This window comes from Microtus oregoni, unplaced genomic scaffold (genome assembly GCF_018167655.1).
Source record: "Microtus oregoni isolate MIOR12 unplaced genomic scaffold, Mior012 000115F_ref0000277, whole genome shotgun sequence".
In the NCBI taxonomy this organism is placed as follows: Eukaryota; Metazoa; Chordata; class Mammalia; order Rodentia; family Cricetidae; genus Microtus; species Microtus oregoni.
In genome coordinates, this window is record NW_024544744.1 from 99,436 (window position 1) to 119,952 (window position 20,517).

General features: G+C 40.5%; 1 protein-coding gene across 3 annotated transcripts in view; it reads left to right on the forward strand.

The window, feature by feature from the left end:
• Positions 1-2,455: 2,455 nt before the first annotated feature.
• Amph (amphiphysin) overlaps positions 2,456-20,517 on the forward strand; it is a 188,954-nt gene continuing 170,892 nt past the window's right edge. For 2 of the 3 annotated variants that reach the window (XM_041645689.1, XM_041645690.1), the window contains exon 1: positions 2,456-2,623. In XM_041645689.1, coding sequence (XP_041501623.1) covers positions 2,555-2,623 — 69 coding nt within the window. In that variant the 5' untranslated portion in view covers positions 2,456-2,554. The remainder of the gene's footprint in view (positions 2,624-20,517) is intronic. The other variant, XM_041645691.1, reaches the window with a different exon arrangement.

Below are 20,517 nucleotides of genomic sequence, written 5' to 3' on the forward strand. Positions count from 1 at the left end.
GGACATAACTGCAAGAGAGACAAGGTGATTCTGTTGCAGATTGATAGCTTGGGGAAGAGGAAGTCTCCCAGTTAGAATGCTTCTTCCGTGTTTATATGGAGAGAACGTTGGTCATCTACATGAGGGAGTTGAAATTTACTTATTGCCAGAGCAGAGGGGGCCAGCCAGGCACCGCAAGAGTGACCAGGAGATGATAAACTTCAGTACATTCTGCTCTCCTCTGGCCTTTTTAAACTTGCATTCCCACAGTCAAAAGTTCAGGGCAGAGCTGAGGTTCCGAATCCCTCTCCCTCCACCAGAGAGAACTGACTGAAATTTCTAACTTCTGAGTTTTCTTCTTCACTGAGAGTTGACTGCTGAGGGCCACGGCTCAGCTTTCTTCTCGTTTCTGTAAGGTAAACTTCAGTGCATATGGGATGCTTGGAAGAGGTTGGCCAACCCATCTTGCTTTCCCCAACACCTCTCAGACTTAGCAATGAGAGTCTTGTGTCCTGGGAATTGATTTTTTTTTAAACCAGGAAAAGTGGACAGACAATCCAAGGGAAGATCTGTGGGAACAGATTAGTGATCCAAAGTGCCTACTATTTATGAAACAATGGTGTTTATTTGCCATTCTGTATCCCGGACTAGGATCCAGTGGGCAGATCTTCTGTAGAATTTGATAATGTGTCTGTGTGACCATATTCAGCCAAGAAGTTGATTGGATAATTGGGATATTTGTGGTTTCCTTTTCCAGTGCACTCAACCCCCTAGCCCTTCCCATGTGGTCCCTCCATAGTCATTGTTTTCATTTCATTTTAATAATGGGTTAGTTGAGTTCCCTCTTTGTCTGTAGTGAGTTCTGCAGTGTAGACCCTGTCTAGCTTTTCAAAACCAAGTCCTTCAACTGGCACACTGTCCTTATGCCACGTCTTATGCATTAAAGTGACAAAAGCATTGTTTCAAAATCAAGGCACTGGAACTATAACTCCCAGAAGAGTAACATTGGAGATTGGTTTGGGGGAGGGGACACCCATAGCTCCAGAGGAGGAGCAGGATACTCATGTGTTTGGTGCCTGCTCAGTCTCTGACTTGCAATTGTTTGATGCCATCTTTCTCTACTCAAACTCTAAACGAAGCCTGAAAATGAACAATTTGTCCTTTGTCAGAGTCTTCTGGAACTCCCTTTCTGCCTAGCTGTTGCTAAGCTCAATGAGGACTATATCTTCCTGTTAAGACTGTCAAAAATGACCATCTTAAATCCCACCACTCAGGAGAGAGAGGCAGGCAGATCTCTGTGAGTTCGAATCCAGCCTGGTCTATATAGCAAGTTCCAGGACAGTCAGTGTAATAAGCATAGTAAAAAAAAAATGCCTTTTAGGCATGTAAAAACAACTTAGACAGGAACCCCACTACACCCAAGGCACCTGCTAGCCAGAACCCAGTGACATCACTCACTCAGACACAGGCTTAGAAACCCATAATGTCCACAACCCCATGATGCCCACTGAACAATGTGGACAAAGACCAAGAGTATTGCTCTGCTTCGCATGTCTGGAGAGACACTGCCTTAATTTGCACTGGAGATTCTCCTCCAGGATCCTGACCCTCATATCAGAGACTTCTGTTAGAGACTGGACCTGACCTCCAGCAAAGATACCAAAGTCTATAGGTGAGCAGCCTTGGGGAGATAGGCTTAGGACCGCAGTTAGAAATTTGTAGAAATGTGAACCTTGTGTGATGGCCATCAGCATAATAAAATATAACTTTTGTTATACCAACTACGCATATCTACATTCTTGATCGTGCACACAGTTGGCATAGTAGGTACGATCACTGAGAGACCTTGTCTCAATAACAACACAACTGTCAGAAGGTTTTTAAGGAGGCCTCGACTGACCAGGAGATCCGGGAGATCCAACAGTCCTGTCTGCTCTCCTCACGGCACTATTTCTCGCGGAAACTGCTGTGCCAGTGTGTCTGCAGTGCAGAAATTTGAGAACTGGCAAGGCGCAGCACCTGTGTGTAGGTGCTTCTCCCCTGGGTTTCCCCACTCCCATATTCAAATTTAAGGAAATGTCACAGTGATCCCTCTATCCCTTCTGTCTTGCAAACTGTTCTGCAGCGACCTTCCAGTTAGTACCTTTGCAGATCACCCTTCCTACTTCCTCCTGTTCTTTAATTCGGAGACAGAATCAAGGTCATTTGACTATCCTTGATGCACACCTCTTATTAGTCGCCCCCCACCCCCAGCTATCCCCAGGCCCTGGGCCTACGGGAAGTCTTTCATTTTTCATCGCCTGTAGACCTCCTCCTCCATCACGGTGTTCGCTTGGCATTTTGGCTTCTTCCGTCTCTTTAAATGCACCTCACTCCTGGCTGTACCACCCCTAGTGGCCGCGCCTTCTCTCTCTTTAAGCCGGTCCCGCCGCCGCGCCCCTCCCTCACCCGTAGCCTCGGCTCTACACGCCTCTGCTCCTCCTCCTCCTGCTCCTCCTCCTTTTCCTGGGCTCCTCCGAGCCGCTGCCGGCCCGCTGCGCGCTCTGCTCCTCGAGCTTTGAGGACCGCAGCAGCCATGGCCGACATCAAGACCGGCATCTTCGCCAAGAACGTGCAGAAGCGGCTCAACCGCGCGCAGGAAAAGGTCAGCCGAGGGTGGCGGGCGGTGGGGCAGGTGGCGCGAGGCGGTGCTGGCGCCGATGGCGGTGCTGGCTTCTGGCAGGCTGCGCGCTGCAGGGCCGCTGGTCCAGGTGCGGCGAGCTGCGGAGCCCGGAAGGGAGTAGATGGAGGAGTCCCCTGTCTCTGCGCCCAGTGATTGCAGCCAGGCAGGATCCATTCAGGCAGCGTGGGCACGGCACGGCGGAGGGTACGCCAGGGACCCGCAGACTCCCGGTCTCCCGGTCACGGACTGCGCCAGACCACCGGAGCTCACTTAGGGTGGCCGCTCTCTTAGTCACGCCTCCGGGGACCAGAGGTGGCAGGTGCAGCTGCTCTCTGGCTGCACCCTGAGCTGCGTTCCCTGGCTCCTCATCTCTAGGCGCCTGGCGGCCGCACCTCCAGACCTCGGGCTCTCCCGCACGCAGCTCAGGCGTCCGTGGCCGCAGATCCTGGAGGGAGATTGTCGCATCCAGTTTTCCTGGGTGGGGGTGTTGTGCCTGTTTGAGTGAGGTCGAAACGAACGACTTAAGCAGAGAAGACACCCAGACGTGCATAGACCAATGGGACGGATAATAAACAATCAACACCTTCGTTCAGTGCTTAACTGGAGTTCGAGAGAATGCACACTTTCTCCCTCTGAATCCGTGTCCTTTTTGAATCCAGTGCCCTCTGGAAGGTCAAAAATAAATAACCCAAATCTTAGAGTTATTTTTTGCACATCTCTGCACAAAATGTTGGTTTCTCTGCTTAAGAAGAAGCAAAACAAACCCCACTCCTATCAGAGGGGCTAGGGTCGCAGTTGTTTCGCAAGCTCCGGAGTAAATTAGCCATTGTAAATTATGTCTCTTCCTTAGGGCTGTGCACAAACTCAACCCAGATCCATAGTAAGTCCATCTCTGGGCGCGCGAGGGGGGTATTTTACAAGGCACTGGGTCCCCAGCTTTCTGGATTGCTATATCTGACCCCTCTAATTATAGGTCTTCATTTGTCCTGAGCGAAGGGCGTTTTATATGGGAGCTTGAACATTGTATTTGAGCATGAACCTGGGCTAGTGATCCTGGGGTAAACCGAACTGCACTTATTTCATATGAGATTAATTTCTGTCCCTGGAATGAGGGTCTCTGGTGTTTTCCTGTCTTTCTGGAAATCAGATTTTCCTTGTTTCTCACTTATTCAGCACTTACCCAAGTTCAAGCTGCCCCCACTTTGGGTTGCTCCTAGAGCTTGGAAGCACTGACTGATCTCTGTCCTTCCCCCTGCCAAGGCTCAGTGGCTGCTTGTAGCCCCTCCCTCCCTGCACACATCCTGCACAAATGCATCCTCCCAGTGCTGTAAGAGGATTGCATTGCTTTTAATATCTACCCAAGCTCATCCTGAACTCCACGATCCTCCACTCCCCAAGAAGCTGAATTAGGCAGACTACTTGTCCCCTTCCATTCCCTGGGTGCTTGGCCAGGAAATAGCCAGATACCAGATGTTTGCCCACCTTGAGACTCGGACAGGACTTTGTCGTCATTTTTCCACATTTTATTTCGCCCACTTGTAGCTACCCCTCCCACTAAAATAATCACGTGAATCTTTCGTCTGAGGTTTTTCACTGAGTCGGCTTTCCATCTGTGAAGTAATTTTGTGATATGGTCTGCTTTTTTACATATTAATCTAGGTCACCAGCTGTTAATATGTTCCACATAAATGAAGGAGCCTGCAATGTTTTATGGCAGAGCATCCTAACCTGTACGAACTGTTGACAACTCTTTTCTTCATCTGCTTAAGGTTAAATGTCTGTTATTTTGGCAGTTGGTGGTGGTGCCCACTCTTTTATAACAGGGAGTTCAAGGGTCCTCCTACTTCACAGGGTTTCAGTTCTCTTGTTTTCTTCCCTGGGACTGTTGCTTATGTATTGTACTTGTTGTGCTAGTGTAGGGAATTCGGACATCCGGAGGCTGAGAGAAGGGGTTCTGTCCTGACTTTGAAATTGGGCAGGATTGGAGTATGGTTGGTGCAAGGGACTACAGCTGCTCAGAAAAGCCCAACTGGCAGCTGTGCTCGCTGGAATTTCCCAATTGGTCCCCTCTTTCTGCTTCTTTGGTCTCTTCCTCCCCAGTGTAGACTCTCTATTTCACCAAACGAATGCCACACATGTCCATCAGACCCTTTGCTCCTTGGTTGGTTAAAGCAGATTTTATTAATGAAGGTTGAATTTCTTTTCAGCTCCTCTTCTAATGGCTTGAGCACAGTTTGACTGCAAATGTCCTACTGAAATGACCCTTAGAGATGACTTACAACTTTCTAAAATTAAAAAAATAATGTTTCTTCCCTGAATGTCAGTTAAAGTCATTGAAGGAAAAATTAAATATACGTGTAAGTAGGAACTAAATCCAACAGAATCTTATAGTTCTGCCTCCTAGAGATTTTACTGTCTTCACTTCTCAGCCTTTTGGCTAAGATGGTATGCAGAGATTATACTATCACCTGATGTATAATCTACTAGACTTTCTACATACATGTACATACATTTATACAACTCAACAGGCCTTCACTGAACAATTGAGGAACCTATTTATCTCATTTAATAATGGTGAAATACCTCCTATTCATGTACATATTTTATATCAGCACATAAAATGACTAAATATAATATTGGGGCATACAGACTAATGAATTCTGCTTTTGGTTATTCATTTCTCAGTGTTTCTTTATATAAATACAAGCCAGTAATACTAGGAAGAATATTTACCCACAATCTTAATTATGACCTTAGGCCAATTTCTAAAAATAATTATGCATATTTTTATTATGGCTGAATTGCTTCCTGAGTATTTATATATACTTATTTTTCTTTCCAGCAGTCCATCAGACACTAGCCAAATCTGAGTAATAACATTTAGCTGTATCAAGGGGAAAAGTAGTTTATTATTAATGTCATTTGTTCATTCTTTGAAAACAGAACTGTTACATTCTCATTTATTTTCAATTTGTGAAACTTCCTGCTTTAGCTACAGAGTCTCCATCTTGTTATATTTAAGGGCAACAATGCCACTAATTTTAAAGCTTTTTTATTTACTTTAAAAGTACTGTTTTTATGGTAATGACAGTGTTTATGTTTATGAGAAGATGCATAAATCTATCAGTTGGGCAGGTAAGCTAGGATTCTGTTAACTATCAAAAAACTCAAACCAACTTAAAGAAAAGAGAAATTTAATAATGCATAATAAAACTAGATAATAACTTACCTTGCACATAGTGAAATGATTTTTACTATATTACATATATGTATTAAGTTACACACCTATGCATACTTGAATTGATATAAATGAATGCATATATATGTATTTTATACATACTAAATCACTTAATCAATTCAGGGGCCTTTACTAGTCCAATTTTGTAGATGAGGAACAAGTTGATGACACAATTAACTCATAGAAAATCAGATTTGCACCTGAGCAGTCCAGTGCTTGCCCATTGTGCTCCATGGTAATGCCTGTTTAAATTAGGACAAGACACACTTGAGGCCTACATGGAATCAGAGCTCAGCTGTCTTTCTACTTACTTCTCTTGGGGGCTCCAGGAAAGCACATGCTTTTTCTATATAATTCCCATATATATACATTTTATGGGAATTATATACATAAATATATAAATTTATTTAAATAAAAAGTTATATATAAATATATATATACATTTATGGGGATCATATACACAAATATTTATATATACATATATATTTATATACATATATTTATGTATATAATTTTTTTATTGAGAAAAGGAAAAAAAAACAAGTTTCCGCCTCCTCCCAGCCTCCCATTTCCCTCCCCCTCCTCCCACCCTTCTCCCCCTCCTCCCACCCTTCTCCCCCTCCTCCCACCCTTCTCCCCCTCCTCCCACCCTTCTCCCCCTCCCCCTACTCCTCTCCCCCTCCCTCTCCAGTCCAAAGAGCAGTCAGGGTTCCCTGCCCTGTGGTTATGTATATAATTTTATACATAAATAAATACACATATATATTTAGGGGCTGTAGTACTCACTGGCTTCAGTGGATCTTGTATCCATTTCTAAAAGTGAAAACTTCCTATTAACTTAAGGATCAAATCATAGTTGTATTGGGCCTGAATCATAAACCATCGCTAAAATAACTGGGGATTGAGAGGACCCTTGAACAAGGTGGATTCACAGTGAAAGGAGAACGAAGTTCAGAGCAGAAGAAAGTAGATACTGGTCTAGAGGAATAAAAGTTGGCACCAAGGGATCCTTAAGAGGCATTTTCCTTCCCAGGGTTATGTAAATAACCACAAATTTAATTATTCACCATTTAATATTTAAACATTCTTTTCTAATTAATGATTCTATTGCTTTAAAAAACAAATATTGCTGAGTTGTGGTGCATGCCTTTAATCCCAGCCCTGGGGAGGCATAAGCAGGCGGATTTCTGTGAGTTCGAGGCCTGCTTGGTCTACAGAGTGAGTTCCAGTAGAGGCTCTAAAACTACAGAGAAATCCTGTCTTGAAAAACATAATGAAACAAGATGAAACAAACCAACAAAAAAACCTCAAAAATATTAGTAAGAAGTACTTACCAGTGTCTGTCCTGCCTCCCTCAATCTCTAGCTTTGCTTCTTAGAGACAATTCATACTAACCACAAGATTTCTTAAAATTGTGTTTCCACAGCTCGGAAGGGGCTTAACCATCCATGCTTAGTGACAGATAAGGACTCAGGTCATTTGCACTCATCTCTTTATTTCCCCTTCCCCATCACGTGCTACAACAAAAACGGTGACAAATTCAGCTAGTGAGTGTCTCTGTATGGATATCTGCATGGTGCCTCTAGATCAAGTGACTGGGTTGTTTATGTCATTCTAACACTGATCTGTCCTCTTCTTTTTCTAGTCCTTTGTCTTTTTGTGTTCAAGCTTTTTAATTCCCTCGGTGTTGATTCTGTTAAGAGAGTTTATTCCTCAGTTGCCAATTACTTATTGGGTAATTTTGTTTATTTCCTTTAGGGACTTGTTTCTTGAAGTCTATTGCATGTCTTTCCTTTGCATGGTTTGTATTTTTCTTGTTTTATGGAAAATATTTGTATGTTGTCGTATTTTGTGATTATTTCTTCCCCATATATGCCACCATGCTAAGCAGTAAATACATCACTCTAAAGGAGACTCAGATATTAAGCTTGTTCTAATTTTTGTGAAATTATACTAAGGATTTTCCTGGTTGTTTTCTTTTCTCCCCGTGAAGCTATCATATAATCTATAATTTTTTTGTTTGTTTGTTTTTTGAGACAGGGTTTCTCTGTGGTTTTGGAGCCTGTCCTGGAACTAGCTCTGTAGACCAGGCTGGTCTCGAACTCCCAGAGATCCGCCTGCCTCTGCCTCCCGAGTGCTGGGATTAAAGGCGTGCGCCACCATCGCCCGGCTATAATCTATAATTTTTTGTGTCCCTTCCATGATTTAAATTTTATAATTACTAGGTTGAACTGTGTGGACTTTCCATGTTTATAAGTCGATCAGATATTGACAGACTTGTGTGGCTCTTCCCAATGCCAGTTGAATGAAATGAGAAGAAAAGGAATGTTGTCTCCTAGCATATGCCTAGACATGGGGCATGGGAGTTTCCTGGGAATTCTTCCTTTGCTGGTTGTGACATTTAGGTTTATTATTAGACATAGGATGGCTTTTACATGCATGTGTGCACATGTATGTGTGTATATGCTTGCCTAGAATATTCTTTCTGTGAGTCTTGCCTACAGAAGAATAGCTGGTATGGCTGGGACATACCATGGTTTCCCTTTAAAATTTTCCCCGAGGCTTTGTTGTTGCTTATTCCATGTGTTACAATTTTTTTTTTTACCTCCTTCTGAGAAGTGACTGCCCACCAAAAAGCATATATTGGAACTTAATCCTCAGATAACAGAATTGTAAAGAGGAGCCTGGGGAGGGGCTTAGGTCATGAGAAAGACGTGAGCCTTCGGGATGGATGAATGCTGACTCACTAGGGCTTGTGGCTGCTGTGTGATCGCTTGTTCTTTCTCGTACATCAGTCTCCTGCCATGAGATTATAGGGGATGAAGGCTCTGGTCATATGCTGGTTCCTGTGCCTTAGATATCCTAATATCTGGAACTGTGACAGATAAATCTCTGTTCATTATACATTATATATTTTCGGGTATTCTGTTATCAGACCAGGACATCTTCTCTTCAGACAACTTTCCCCACTCTGTTAGAATTAGGAATTGTGAAAATGAGAAATAATCGTTCATAGGATATTCTTGTTTGAGTGAGGTTTTCTTTGATTTTTTCCCCCACAAAGCCATATGCCCATGCATCTTCCTTTCTCCAGTATAAGAAGAGCTGAGAATTAGGATTACAGGAAGTTAGGTTTAAACAATAAGGAATGTGACTATTATGTTTGTAACATAACCTATTTGGGGAGCTGTGTATGTTTATATGAAAACAAGCATATATATGATTTTATATATCAATATATACATGCCATTAAGTTTTACATAAAATAATATTTTAAGGTACCTTGAAAAGGAGGAAATAGGTATGGGAACATATAATTTTAAATTTATGTATTTTTCTCACTTCTTAAAGTGGAAATTTCTATGCAATTATTCAGATGCAATTTAAAAATTTCTAGGCACTTATAACAGGAATCATTTGAGTAGAACTCTGAAGAAAGTAAGTGGGCTGAAAGGTTTCTGTGCAGGGAATGAAGATATAAAACTTCCTATGTCATAAGTACAGTTTTCTCAACATTCTTCATAATGTTTAACATCACAGGATGAAAATGCAGACATCACAAGGCTCAAGAAATCTACTTGTAAAAGATTATAATGGCTGTACATATAAAATATACCTATATGTGGTACCACGCAGAATTAGAGTGCTAATAATCACAACTTCTGGGAACACATTGGTGGGCTGCCTTTCAACAAGAAAATGCTTAACCTGCACTCTTATTGATTCACAGTCTAAATTTAAGTCTTCTCCTTAGCTGGAATTGTACTTCTTGAACACATTTGAGAAAAAGCTCTGATTTGGAAAGCCGTATGAAGCCATAGATAAGGCCTTAGTTTTGTGATAAAGCCGTATGAAGCCATAGATAAGGCCTTAGTTTTGTGATAATTAAAATGTTACTCCATAAGCATCTACCAGTCTTGGTTATCTCCACAGTACTTAGAATAGATGCGCAAATATCAGAAACCCACAATTTCAATCGTTTTCATCTTATTCTGATACAGTTATTTAGTTGAAAGCCTTTTTAATCAGTGAAGAAGCTTGAATATAAGAAAATGAGACATATGAATAAACATATATGTGTTTTTCCTATCTTAAAGTGTCTTTAATTTAATGAAATGCTCATAGTCCTTGCCTAAATGCACGTTGTGATGGCATCTAACCCCTGTCCTTACAGGATGCTAAGTTTATGCAATCAAATAGTTATTCTATTGTCAAGTCAATCAGGCGAAATTCTTTACCCAAGTCAAAGACATTTCTTAAGAATCTAATATGTGAAAGGCCCTTGCTGGAAGCAGACATATCTTATAATAATAACAATAATAATATTTATTGGTATTACATTAAATATTTGTGGTAACTAACAACTTCAAATGATTTTGTTGCCTTTTAATCAATAAATTTTGTTATGTATAGATATTAATTTTTATACATAATTATATACTGTGTGAACATAATTTTTGTATGCAGTAAGAAATGAAAATTTCATATCACTTGCCTTATTGTGACAATCATTTTGTTGTATAGTCTGCATCTGGACCTGAACTTTCTCTGAGTTATGTCTGTACTTGAAACAAAGCAGTCAACCAAATTGTCCTCCTCATCCATACAGAAGAGCAGGAGTTGGAAGAAAGCTAAATCTTTGTACATACAAGAAACTCCATAATTATTTTTAAAAATCTTACTAAAATTTCTGCATGGAAAAATAGGCTTTGTTTGCAGGGAAATAACTCTAGGAAAAGTGTTGGGAATCCTTGTATGAAGAAGGTTGATATTAAGCTAAGATCTTCTGAATGGACTGAAGGCTTTGGTCATGTAGAGTGTGGGTAGGAATGAGCTAAACATAGGATTCAGGAAATACTCCACGCCTGTCTTAGGATTTCTATTGCTATGAAGAGATACCATGACTATAGCAACTCCTATAAAGGAAAAATGTTTAGTTGAGCTGACGGCTTCCAGATGAGGGTTATGTCCATTACCATCATGCTGGGGAACATGACGGCATGCAGGCAGAAATGGTGTTGGAGAAGGAGCTGAGGGTCCTACATCTTACCTTGCAGGCAGCAGGGAGTGGGCTGAGACACTGGATTGTAGCTTGAGTATATATGAGACCTCAAAGTCTACCTCCACAGCAACACACTTCTCCCAACAAGGCCACACATGTGACAACAGAGCCACACCTGTTAATAGTGCCATTTCCTTTGGGGATCATTTTTCAAACCACCACAATGCTTCTTCCTCTTTGCATATATTCATTGAGCATAAATAAAAATCATAACATAGAACATAAAATCAACTGTAAATATTGGCCTTGTAATGACATCTCCCACCATTTAGATATTTAACTATGCAGAGGAGTTCCCAATTAACACGTTCCAATCTTAGTGACAGTTCCTCTTTAGTGAAACCAGATTTCAGCTCATATATTGAAGGGCTCTTCAGGAGTATACTAGGCCTTTTGGCACAAGTCAAGATACTGGATCAGAGCTGACTCATCCTCTGAATTAGTAGTCGTACAAAACTCCTTTGTACCAAGCAGTACATTCCAACTCAGCTAGCTTTCATGGATGTTTTTAGACTATGGGTTCTTATCTTAAACTATCAGAAGTACAAAATAAAAGTGAATCATAAATTTTCAAATGTCACACATATAAAGGATTATTTTGTCTCTAAAAGGTTTAACCACATTTGAAATCCTCACATTTAATTAGTTGCTTAGGTATGTATATATATGCATTTTTTGGGCACATTAATGTAAAAGAGAAAAAGAAGGAGGAGGGAGAGAGAAACATATCAAGGCTGGTGCCATCTTGTTTCTGGTGGGCATTTCCTTGCTTGTTTTGTAGGCAGTGGTCCTGGATCTATGAATAATCAGTATGAGATGATTTACTGGAGTGGGTTTTTTTGGACTGCCAGCCCCAGATAATGACATGGAGACTTATTAGTTTTGAATGCTTGGCCTTAGTTTAGGCTTGTTCCACTAGGTCTTATAATTTAATTTAACCTCTTTCTCTTCATCTACATTTTGCTGTGGGGATTTTTTTAAACCTTTCTTTCATTCTGTTAGCCTTCTTTCCTGCCTCTGTCTGTCTGGTGACTGCCTGGCTGGCTGGTCCCAGGACTCTCCCTCTCTTTCTCCCTTACCTTCTTCTCAGCTTAGATTCCTTCTCCTACTTATTCTTTCTGCCCACTAGGCACACCTATCCCTCTACTGCCTAGCTGTTGGCCATTCAGTTTTTTTTTATTAGACCAATCAGGTTCCTTAGGCAGGCAAGATGGAACAGAAACACATCTTTACATAGTTAAACAAATGCAGTGTAAACAAATGCCATACATCTTTACACAGTTAAACTATTATTCTGCAAAGCAAACAAACGCAACACAGCTTTACATAGTTAAGCAAAAATTCTACTTCACAACAATTTACAGCGAGAGAGGACAATCTCTAGATTCAGGTAGTCTTCTCTTCTTTACTGAATCATGGTAGCAAACTCGTAAGTAGCACAGATAGACCAAGCCTTAAATGCTCTCCAAACTCATGGTAGCATGGCCTAGAAGGCTGCAGAATATGGTTATGCCTTTACTCTAAAGCTCCTCAATATCTTAGTCATTTCTATAGACTGTGTTGGTTCTCTAACCTACAGATTTTATAGTACATGTTCTACTTCCTTCCTATTGTCTCTGTTCAATGAGCCCTTTTCTAAGTATCTCTAGGGAAAACTTTCTAGATTTACCCTTCATCCTTTTTTTTTTAACTTTCTTTTTGTTTTATTGAGAAAAAACAATTTCCGCCTCCTCCCAGCCTCCCACTCCTCCCCCCCACTCCTCTCCCCGTTTCCCCACTCCTCTCCCTCTCCCCCCACTCCTCTCCCCCTCCCTCTCAAGTCTGAAGAGCAGTCAGGGTTCCTTGCCCTGTGGAAAGTCCAAAGTCCTCCCCCGCCCATCCTGGTCTAGGAAGGTGAACATCCAAACTGGCTAGGCTCCCACACAGGCAGAACATGAAGTAGGATCAAAACCCAGTGCCATTGTCCTTGGCTTCTCAGCATCCCTCATTGTCCGCCATATTCAGAGAGTCCGGTTTTATCCCCTGCGTTTTCAGTCACAGTCCAGCTGGCCTTGGTGAGCTCCCAATAGATCAGCCCCACTGTCTCCGTGGGTGGGTGCACCCCTCTTGGTCCTGACTTCCTTGCTCGTCTTCTCCCTCCTTCTGTTCCTCATTGGGACTTTGGGAGCTCAGTCCAGTACTCCAGTGTGGGTCTCTGTCTCTATCTCCATCCATCGCCAGATGAAGGTTCTATGGTGATATGCAAAATATTCATCAGTATGGCTATAGGATAGGATCATTTCAGGTTCCCTATCTTCAGCTGCCCCAGGAACTAACTAGGGACCTCGCCTTGGGCACCTGGAGGCCCCTCTAGGCCCAAGTCTATTCCCAACCCTAAGATGGCTCCCTTAATTAAGATATGTGCTTCCCTGCTCCCCTATCCAACCTTCCTTTATCCCAATCATCCCGTTTCCTCAAGTTCTCCCCATCCTACCCTTCTTACTTTTCTCTCCCCATCTCCCCTTACCCCCTACCCCCCCCCCCCCTTAAGATCCCGATTTTTGTCTGGCAATCTTGTCTACTTCCCATACCCAAGAGGATAGCTATATGTTTTTCTTTGGGTTCACCTTCTTTTTTAGCTTCTTTAGGATATCCAATTATAGACTCACTGACCTTTATTTAAGGCTAGAAACCAATTATGAGTGAGAACATCCCATGTTCATCTTTTTGGGTCTGGGTTACCTCACTCAGGATAGTATTTTCTATTTCCATCCATTTGCATGCAGAATTTGAGAAGTCATTGTTTTTTTATCGCTGAGTAGTACTCTAATGTGTATATATTCCACACTTTCTTTATCCATTCTTCCATTGAAGGACATCTAGGTTGTTTTCAGGTTCTGGCTATTACAAATAATGCTGCTATGAACATAGTTGAACAAATGCCATTGTCAGATGATCGGGCATCTCTTGGGTATATTCCCAAGAGTGGTATTGCTGGGTCCAGGGGTAGGTTGATCCCGAATTTCCTGAGAAACAGAAACACTGCTTTCCAAAGTGGTTGCACAAGTTTGCATTCCCACCAGCAATGGATGAGGGAACCCCTTCCTCCACAACCTCTCCAGCATAGACTATCATTGGTGTTTTTGATTTTAGCCATTCTGACAGGTGTAAGATGATATCTCAAAGTTGTTTTGATTTGCATTTCCCTGATCGCTAAGGAGGTTGAGCATGACCTTAAGTGTCTTTTGGCCATTTGAACTTCTTTTGAGAATCCTCTGTTCAGATCAGTGCCCCATTTTTTAATTGGGTTAATTAGCATTTTAAAGTCTAGTTTCTTGAGTTCTTTATATATTTTGGAGATCAGACCTTTGTCTGTTGCGGGGTTGATGAAGATCTTCTCTCAGTCAGTGGGTTGCCTTTTTGTCCTAGTGACAGTGTCCTTTGCTTTACAGAAGCTTCTCAGTTTCAGTAGGTCCCATTTATTCAATGTTGCTCTTAATGTCTGTGCTTCTGGCGTTATACATAGGAAGCGATCGCCTGTGCCCATCTGTTGTAGGGTACCTCCCAATTTCTCTTCTATCAGGTTCAGTGTGCTTGGACTGATATTGAGGTCTTTGATCCATTTGGACTTGAGTTTTGTGCATGGAGATAGATATGGGTCAATTTTCATTCTTCTACAGGTTGACATCCAGTTGTGCCAGCACCATTTGTTGAAGATGCTTTCATTCTTCCATTGTATACTTTTAGCTCCTTTATCGAAAATGAGGTGTTCATAGGTTTGTGGGTTAAAATCTGGGTCTTCTATACGATTCCATTGGTCGACTTCTCTGTTTTTATACCAATACCAAGCTGTTTTCAATACTGTAGCTCTGTAGTAGAGTTTGAAGTCAGGGATGGTAATGCCTCCAGAAGTTCCTTTATTGTATAAGACTGTTTTGGCTATCCTGGGTTTTTTGTTTTTCCATATAAAGTTGATTATTGTCCTCTCAAGATCTGTGAAGAATTTTGATGGGATCTTGATGGGGATTGCATTGAATCTATAAATTGCCTTTGGTAGAATTGCCATTTTTACTATGTTGGTCCTCCCAATCCAAGAGCAAGGGAGGTCCTTCCATTTTCTGGTATACTCCTCAATTTCTTTCTTCAATGCCTTAAAGTTCTTGTCAAATAGATCTTTCATGATAGCCACAAATAGCATAAAATATCTTGGGGTAACTCTAACCCTTCATCCTTTACAAAATGTTTGTGTTCATTGAAATAGTGTTCTTGAACTGAGAGACGAAACCTATGACCTACATCTCAGGGCCTCTTGGGGATCCACATGGCCCATCATTACTCCTTAAAAATAAAAAAGAACCTGGAAATCAACTACTTCCAGGTGGTGTGGCCAGGTGTACTCACTGGGGAGTGTTAAAATGCAGCTTCCTAGACCCAGATACCAGTTTCCCAAATCAGAATCTCTTAAATAAGACTTGAGCATGTATATTTAAATAAGTTCCTTTGGTAGTTTTAGGGCATGATGAATATTGTAAAGTATAGTGCTTTTGGGTTGAGTTTTTTTGTTTTGTTTTTGAGGTAGGGTTTCTCTATAGCTTTGGAGCCTGTCCTGAAACTAGCTCTTGTAGACCAGGCTGGCCTTGAACTCACAGAGGTCTGTCTGCCTGCCTCTGCCTCCAAATTGCTGGACTTAAAGGTGTGCACTACCACTACCTGGATGAGTTTTTGTTTTTAACTTCTTGTTTGTGAGCATGTAGTGTTCTAATAGGGATAGTGAAAAAGCTTGCCTCCAATGTAGTACAGAGAAGTGGGGTAAACAGTGCCTTATAGGATGCTTTAGAACAACCTTATCTTCAAAAAGCCTACCTAAATGTCAAAGACATCATTCAGTTTTTTGGAAGCCAAATTGGAAGTGTGTCAAAGACCAAATGACTTTCTTGTTGAGAATGGAGTACATGGCATGGCTGCTTGTATAGCATTATGTATTATGTGTAATCTGATTCTACAAAGAACAGTATTTATAGCAGTGCTGGCTGATGCAGCAATCTCAGAAGACACAGGAAGAGGAAATATAAGCTAACAAACTGTTGCTTGTTTTTTTTTTTTTTGTAGGTAAGAGATAATGAGTGGATTTGAGGAATATTTAGACTTACTCTGCCCATGTCTGTTTTATTATGGTCTGAGAAGTAACTAAATTGCTTAAAATGATAGTAGGGAATGATCAAAACTCAGAGGAAGATTTGGGTCTACTAAGAAAGAGCTCCATTTTCCAGGAAACCTTTTTATTATTTTCTCGACGGCACATGTTACACTACTCATAACAGATACTGCTTTGTAGTTTCTTATGATGTCTTTGTTTGACTTTGGATCTAGGTAGTAAAGGCTGGAGAGAGTAGGGATGCATTCTCTCATCTTTCACATTTTTACAAGTGTTCAAAGGATTCGTGTTGATTTTATTTTACATATATTGGAAGAATTCACTAGTGATGCAATGTAGACCTGATATTTTTATTTGTAGGAAACTTTGATTACTATTAAAATTGTTTTACATGGATAAAGTCTATTCAGAATGTGTGTGACCTCTACTTTTTGTCTTTGTGAATTTTGTTTATTCTAGTTATTTTTAATATATGGAATCATATAGTACTATTTTTCTGACTAATAACTGACATCTCTCAGTGTAAGAATAATGCATAAGCCAGGCCTGGCAGTGTCTGCTGGTGATGCTAGAACAGAGAGAAAGAGGCAAAAGGCCAAGAAGTCAGACTCATTTTCATCTACAGAGCTTGTTAGATTCTGGGTTCCTAGTATCAAAAAATATTGATAAATTTTTTCATACAATTCCTTTAAAAGGTACTTGACTTACAAATACTGTCTTTCCATTTTCTTAGTGTCATTTGAAGCACCAATTTTTATATGTTAATATAGTGATTTTCTTTCATTTGTAGCTTGTGCCATTAGTGTCTTGTCTGAAAAGTCTTTGCCTAGTCTAAACGTCACAAAGCTATTCTTCATTATGACTTGTAGTTTTAGTCTTCATATTAGGTGTATGATAGACTATGGATTAAGTTTGGATCCTAGTAGGAAGGGTCTGATTATTTTTTGTGTGTGTGTGTTGCTTGTTGGTTAGATTTTGAGGCACATGTTTCCAATTTCCCCAGCATCATTTGTTGTAGAAATAATCAGTTCTCCCACATATTATATAAGCACCTTTATCAAAATTCAATGTATATATGTATATAGTCAGTTGAATTTTGCTAAAAGTGCTTGTACAGATACATACATACATATATATATATAATATTCATATGGTATGACATATATCTAGTAGTATAAATGACTAAACATTAGTCCAGTTCTGGTGTCCATCCTTTTCTTAAAGCAGTATCATGCTACCTAATGATGTAACAGTGAACTTTGAAACTACATAATTAGCTCCTTCAACCCTGTTGTTTTTCAACTGTATTGACTTTCTTAGGTGCTTTGCCTAGCTGACAGTTTTGGGAAAAAGTTGACAATTGCTTCAAAAAATCAGATGAGATTTTAAAATAAAGATTACTTTGAATATAAGAAATGACGATGAATTACTGCATTAACAGTATTTGGGCTTTCAATCTGTGAACAAACTCTTTCTTCATTTATTTACTTCTTTTATATTTCTCATGCCACTGCCATGACAACTGGAGCCATCTTCATATGTGTCAAGTTTCCCAGCCTGACTTCCAAGTGTTTCTGTCTTCCCCACACGTGTCTCATGAACAGCTTAGGGAAAATAAACTTCAGGTCTTCTTCGTCTGGTTACCTTAGGCAGCCACTGTTACATAGTTGTATCCTAGGTTGTTATTGGGACAATCCAAAAAGTTATCTTTCTGTAGGATTCAGTAGGACATAAGGGTATAACTCCCATCTAATCCTAGTGTTGTCCTCACTTCAAAGGGAGGAGAGGGAATAATTAGGACTTTCCCTCATCTCTGGTTTTTTTTTTTTTTTTTTTTTTTTTTTGTGCTTGGAGAGAAAGGCTCTCTTCTTCACTCCCCTATACTCTCCTCCAGCAGAGCTTGTCAGACTGTCATGGATGGGAGGAAAACTGCACAACACTCAAAGTGAAATAACTTTCTAGAAGGTAGGAGTTTAAGGTTTTGTTTTTCTTTATGGTCTTTGGTATACTCAAAAGGATGTGGAGAATTACAGAAATTGGCCTGTGAAGTATCTAAAATTGTGTTCCCTGGTTTGTTTACAAAAAAATTGGATGCTACTATCTTTTAGGCAGTACAATGAGTGATTTACATAATTCTCATAGACACCCTCTTATAGATGAAGTGTTGGGCACACAGATAGGAAAAAGTTAGGCAATTAGCTTGAGATTGTTTCCCTAGTTAACTATATAGTTGGAATTTGATCTTGAGGTCTTATTTCAGAGAAGTCAGGTTTTCTGAAATACTGTAGATTGAAATACAGGGTTGGCCTCATCATTTCTCATGATATTTTACTGAAGCAATTAAAGGCATTATGCCTTGGATTCTTATGGTCTCAAATGATAATTTAGAGGCAACAAAGGAATGTCTGAGGTAATTTCTTTGAGTGTCTTAGTTAGGGTTTCTAGTGTGATAAAACACCACAAACAAAAGCATCTTGCGGAGGAAAGGGTTTACTTTACCTTTCAACTCTCCAGTAGCAAGCACCCTCTCACTGAGGAAAGTCAGGACAGGAACTCAGCACAGTGACCCGGAAGCAGGAACTGAAGCAGAAGCCATGGAAGAAGAAAGGGCGCTTAGTGAACTGCTTTTCATGTCTTGCTCAGCCTGCTTTCTTATATAACTCAGGACCACCAAAACAAGAATGGTATCAACACCTGTGTGTTGATCTGTCCCCCAATAATCATTAATTAAAAGAATATACTTCAGACTTTCCTACAGAGCAATAGAAGCATTTTCTCAATATGGGTTCCTCTTCCCAGATAAATCTAACTTGTGTCAAGTTGAAAAACAAAATAATGAAAAACCAAATCATCAAACCAAACCAAACACTGAAAAATTCCAAGTGCTGAAAATGTTTCAGTTATTTCAGAATATCCCTTGTGGTGATATATTTTTTTCCTTGAATGCTGTGATTGCACTCAGGACCTTCACCATACTAGACTGATGATAAACTACACTTCTAACCTTCTAGGATGGGAATTTTGTCACAAGATTGTTGTTATTTAGTTCTGGGGTGGAACATGGCTAAAATCCTCTTGCGTCTACTCTGCATTTTGACAAAGTCATTCTCAGCTCAATTCCTTTATATGGCGATCGCTGGTCAGTGTGTACTCACATATATAAATGCTTGGGGCCTCACAGCCACATTTCTTTCACTTCAAAGAAGTTTTTTTTTTCCAATCCCCTGGATTTTTGTAAAGCAAGACAAACTGTTAGGACAATTTTGTTTGGTTTTGGTTGGATGAAAGGAGGTAGAGATGCTGTTCTACGCTGCATGATGGACACATACCATCTCATGCATTAATTATAACAAGACAGTGACATCACAGGAGTCTAGGTCTCCTGGCAACCTGGGCTGCTCAGCTGGCACAGTGATGTGAGAGAGGAAGAGACCTCTCTATAGAAGCTATTGGGCTCTTTTTAGTTTTTCTTTCTGAAGCTAAATATTTATCCCAAAGATTTAGTTTAAAGTATTCAAAATTGATAGATTTTAGTGTCCACAACATTTAAAACATCATCAATTTCATATAGCTCAAAATAAATATTCATATTTGTAATATTTGTATTCATAAATATTCTTATTTATTTATTTTTCATTGACTTTTACAACCTCCTGTCCAGTACTGTACTGTGGAAGTGGAGCGAGTGTTTCGAGAATGGAGCAAAAATGAATCAGGCACAGTGGAGAAATCCATATTTCTGAATAGGAGACAGAGGGAGACGATTAACCACTTAGAGTGGCTCCGTTGCTACAGAAAGAGCAGCCTTGGGAAAAGATAAGCTAAAGCTGTGGTGATGGCCTGAGAGAAAACTGCTACTGTCTGTAAGCAGTTTAGAGCCTTAGGAGAAGCTTCAGAACGTGAATCCCAACTTTCGCACTTTTCCTAGGGTGGTGATGGTCAAGATTTTCTAAACTTACATGTCTCCTATAAAATACAAAACATGATGATAATGCTAATGGTTTGATCCTGCAATTGGAACTAGAGCTAATCTTCCAAAAATTGACACCATTAGTAGTACCTCTACAGGATTAAATACTAGCTATTTTAATTTGTTTGGATGTCAGTGTCTTTATCAAGGTGATAACTTTATGCTATATTTATATACTTTCATCCTTTCTTTAGAAGAGATGGCAAGAGGAAGCTCTAAGTATATTCTGTACACATCTATTTGGGCCAAATGGGGAGGCACCTTGTTTGAACTGAGAATGCCTGACACACAAGACATATTTTACTTCAGTCACACTCCGGTGTGCTATGAGCTGCCCCAGACCTCCTGCGAAGGCAGCCACTTGACAGCATTTATAGCAGTGCTCTGCACCTTTATAGACAGGCATGTGGGCCTCTGTCTCTGCCATTGGGAAGAAAGCCTCTAAAAACTATGTATTTTTTGTCCTGGAACG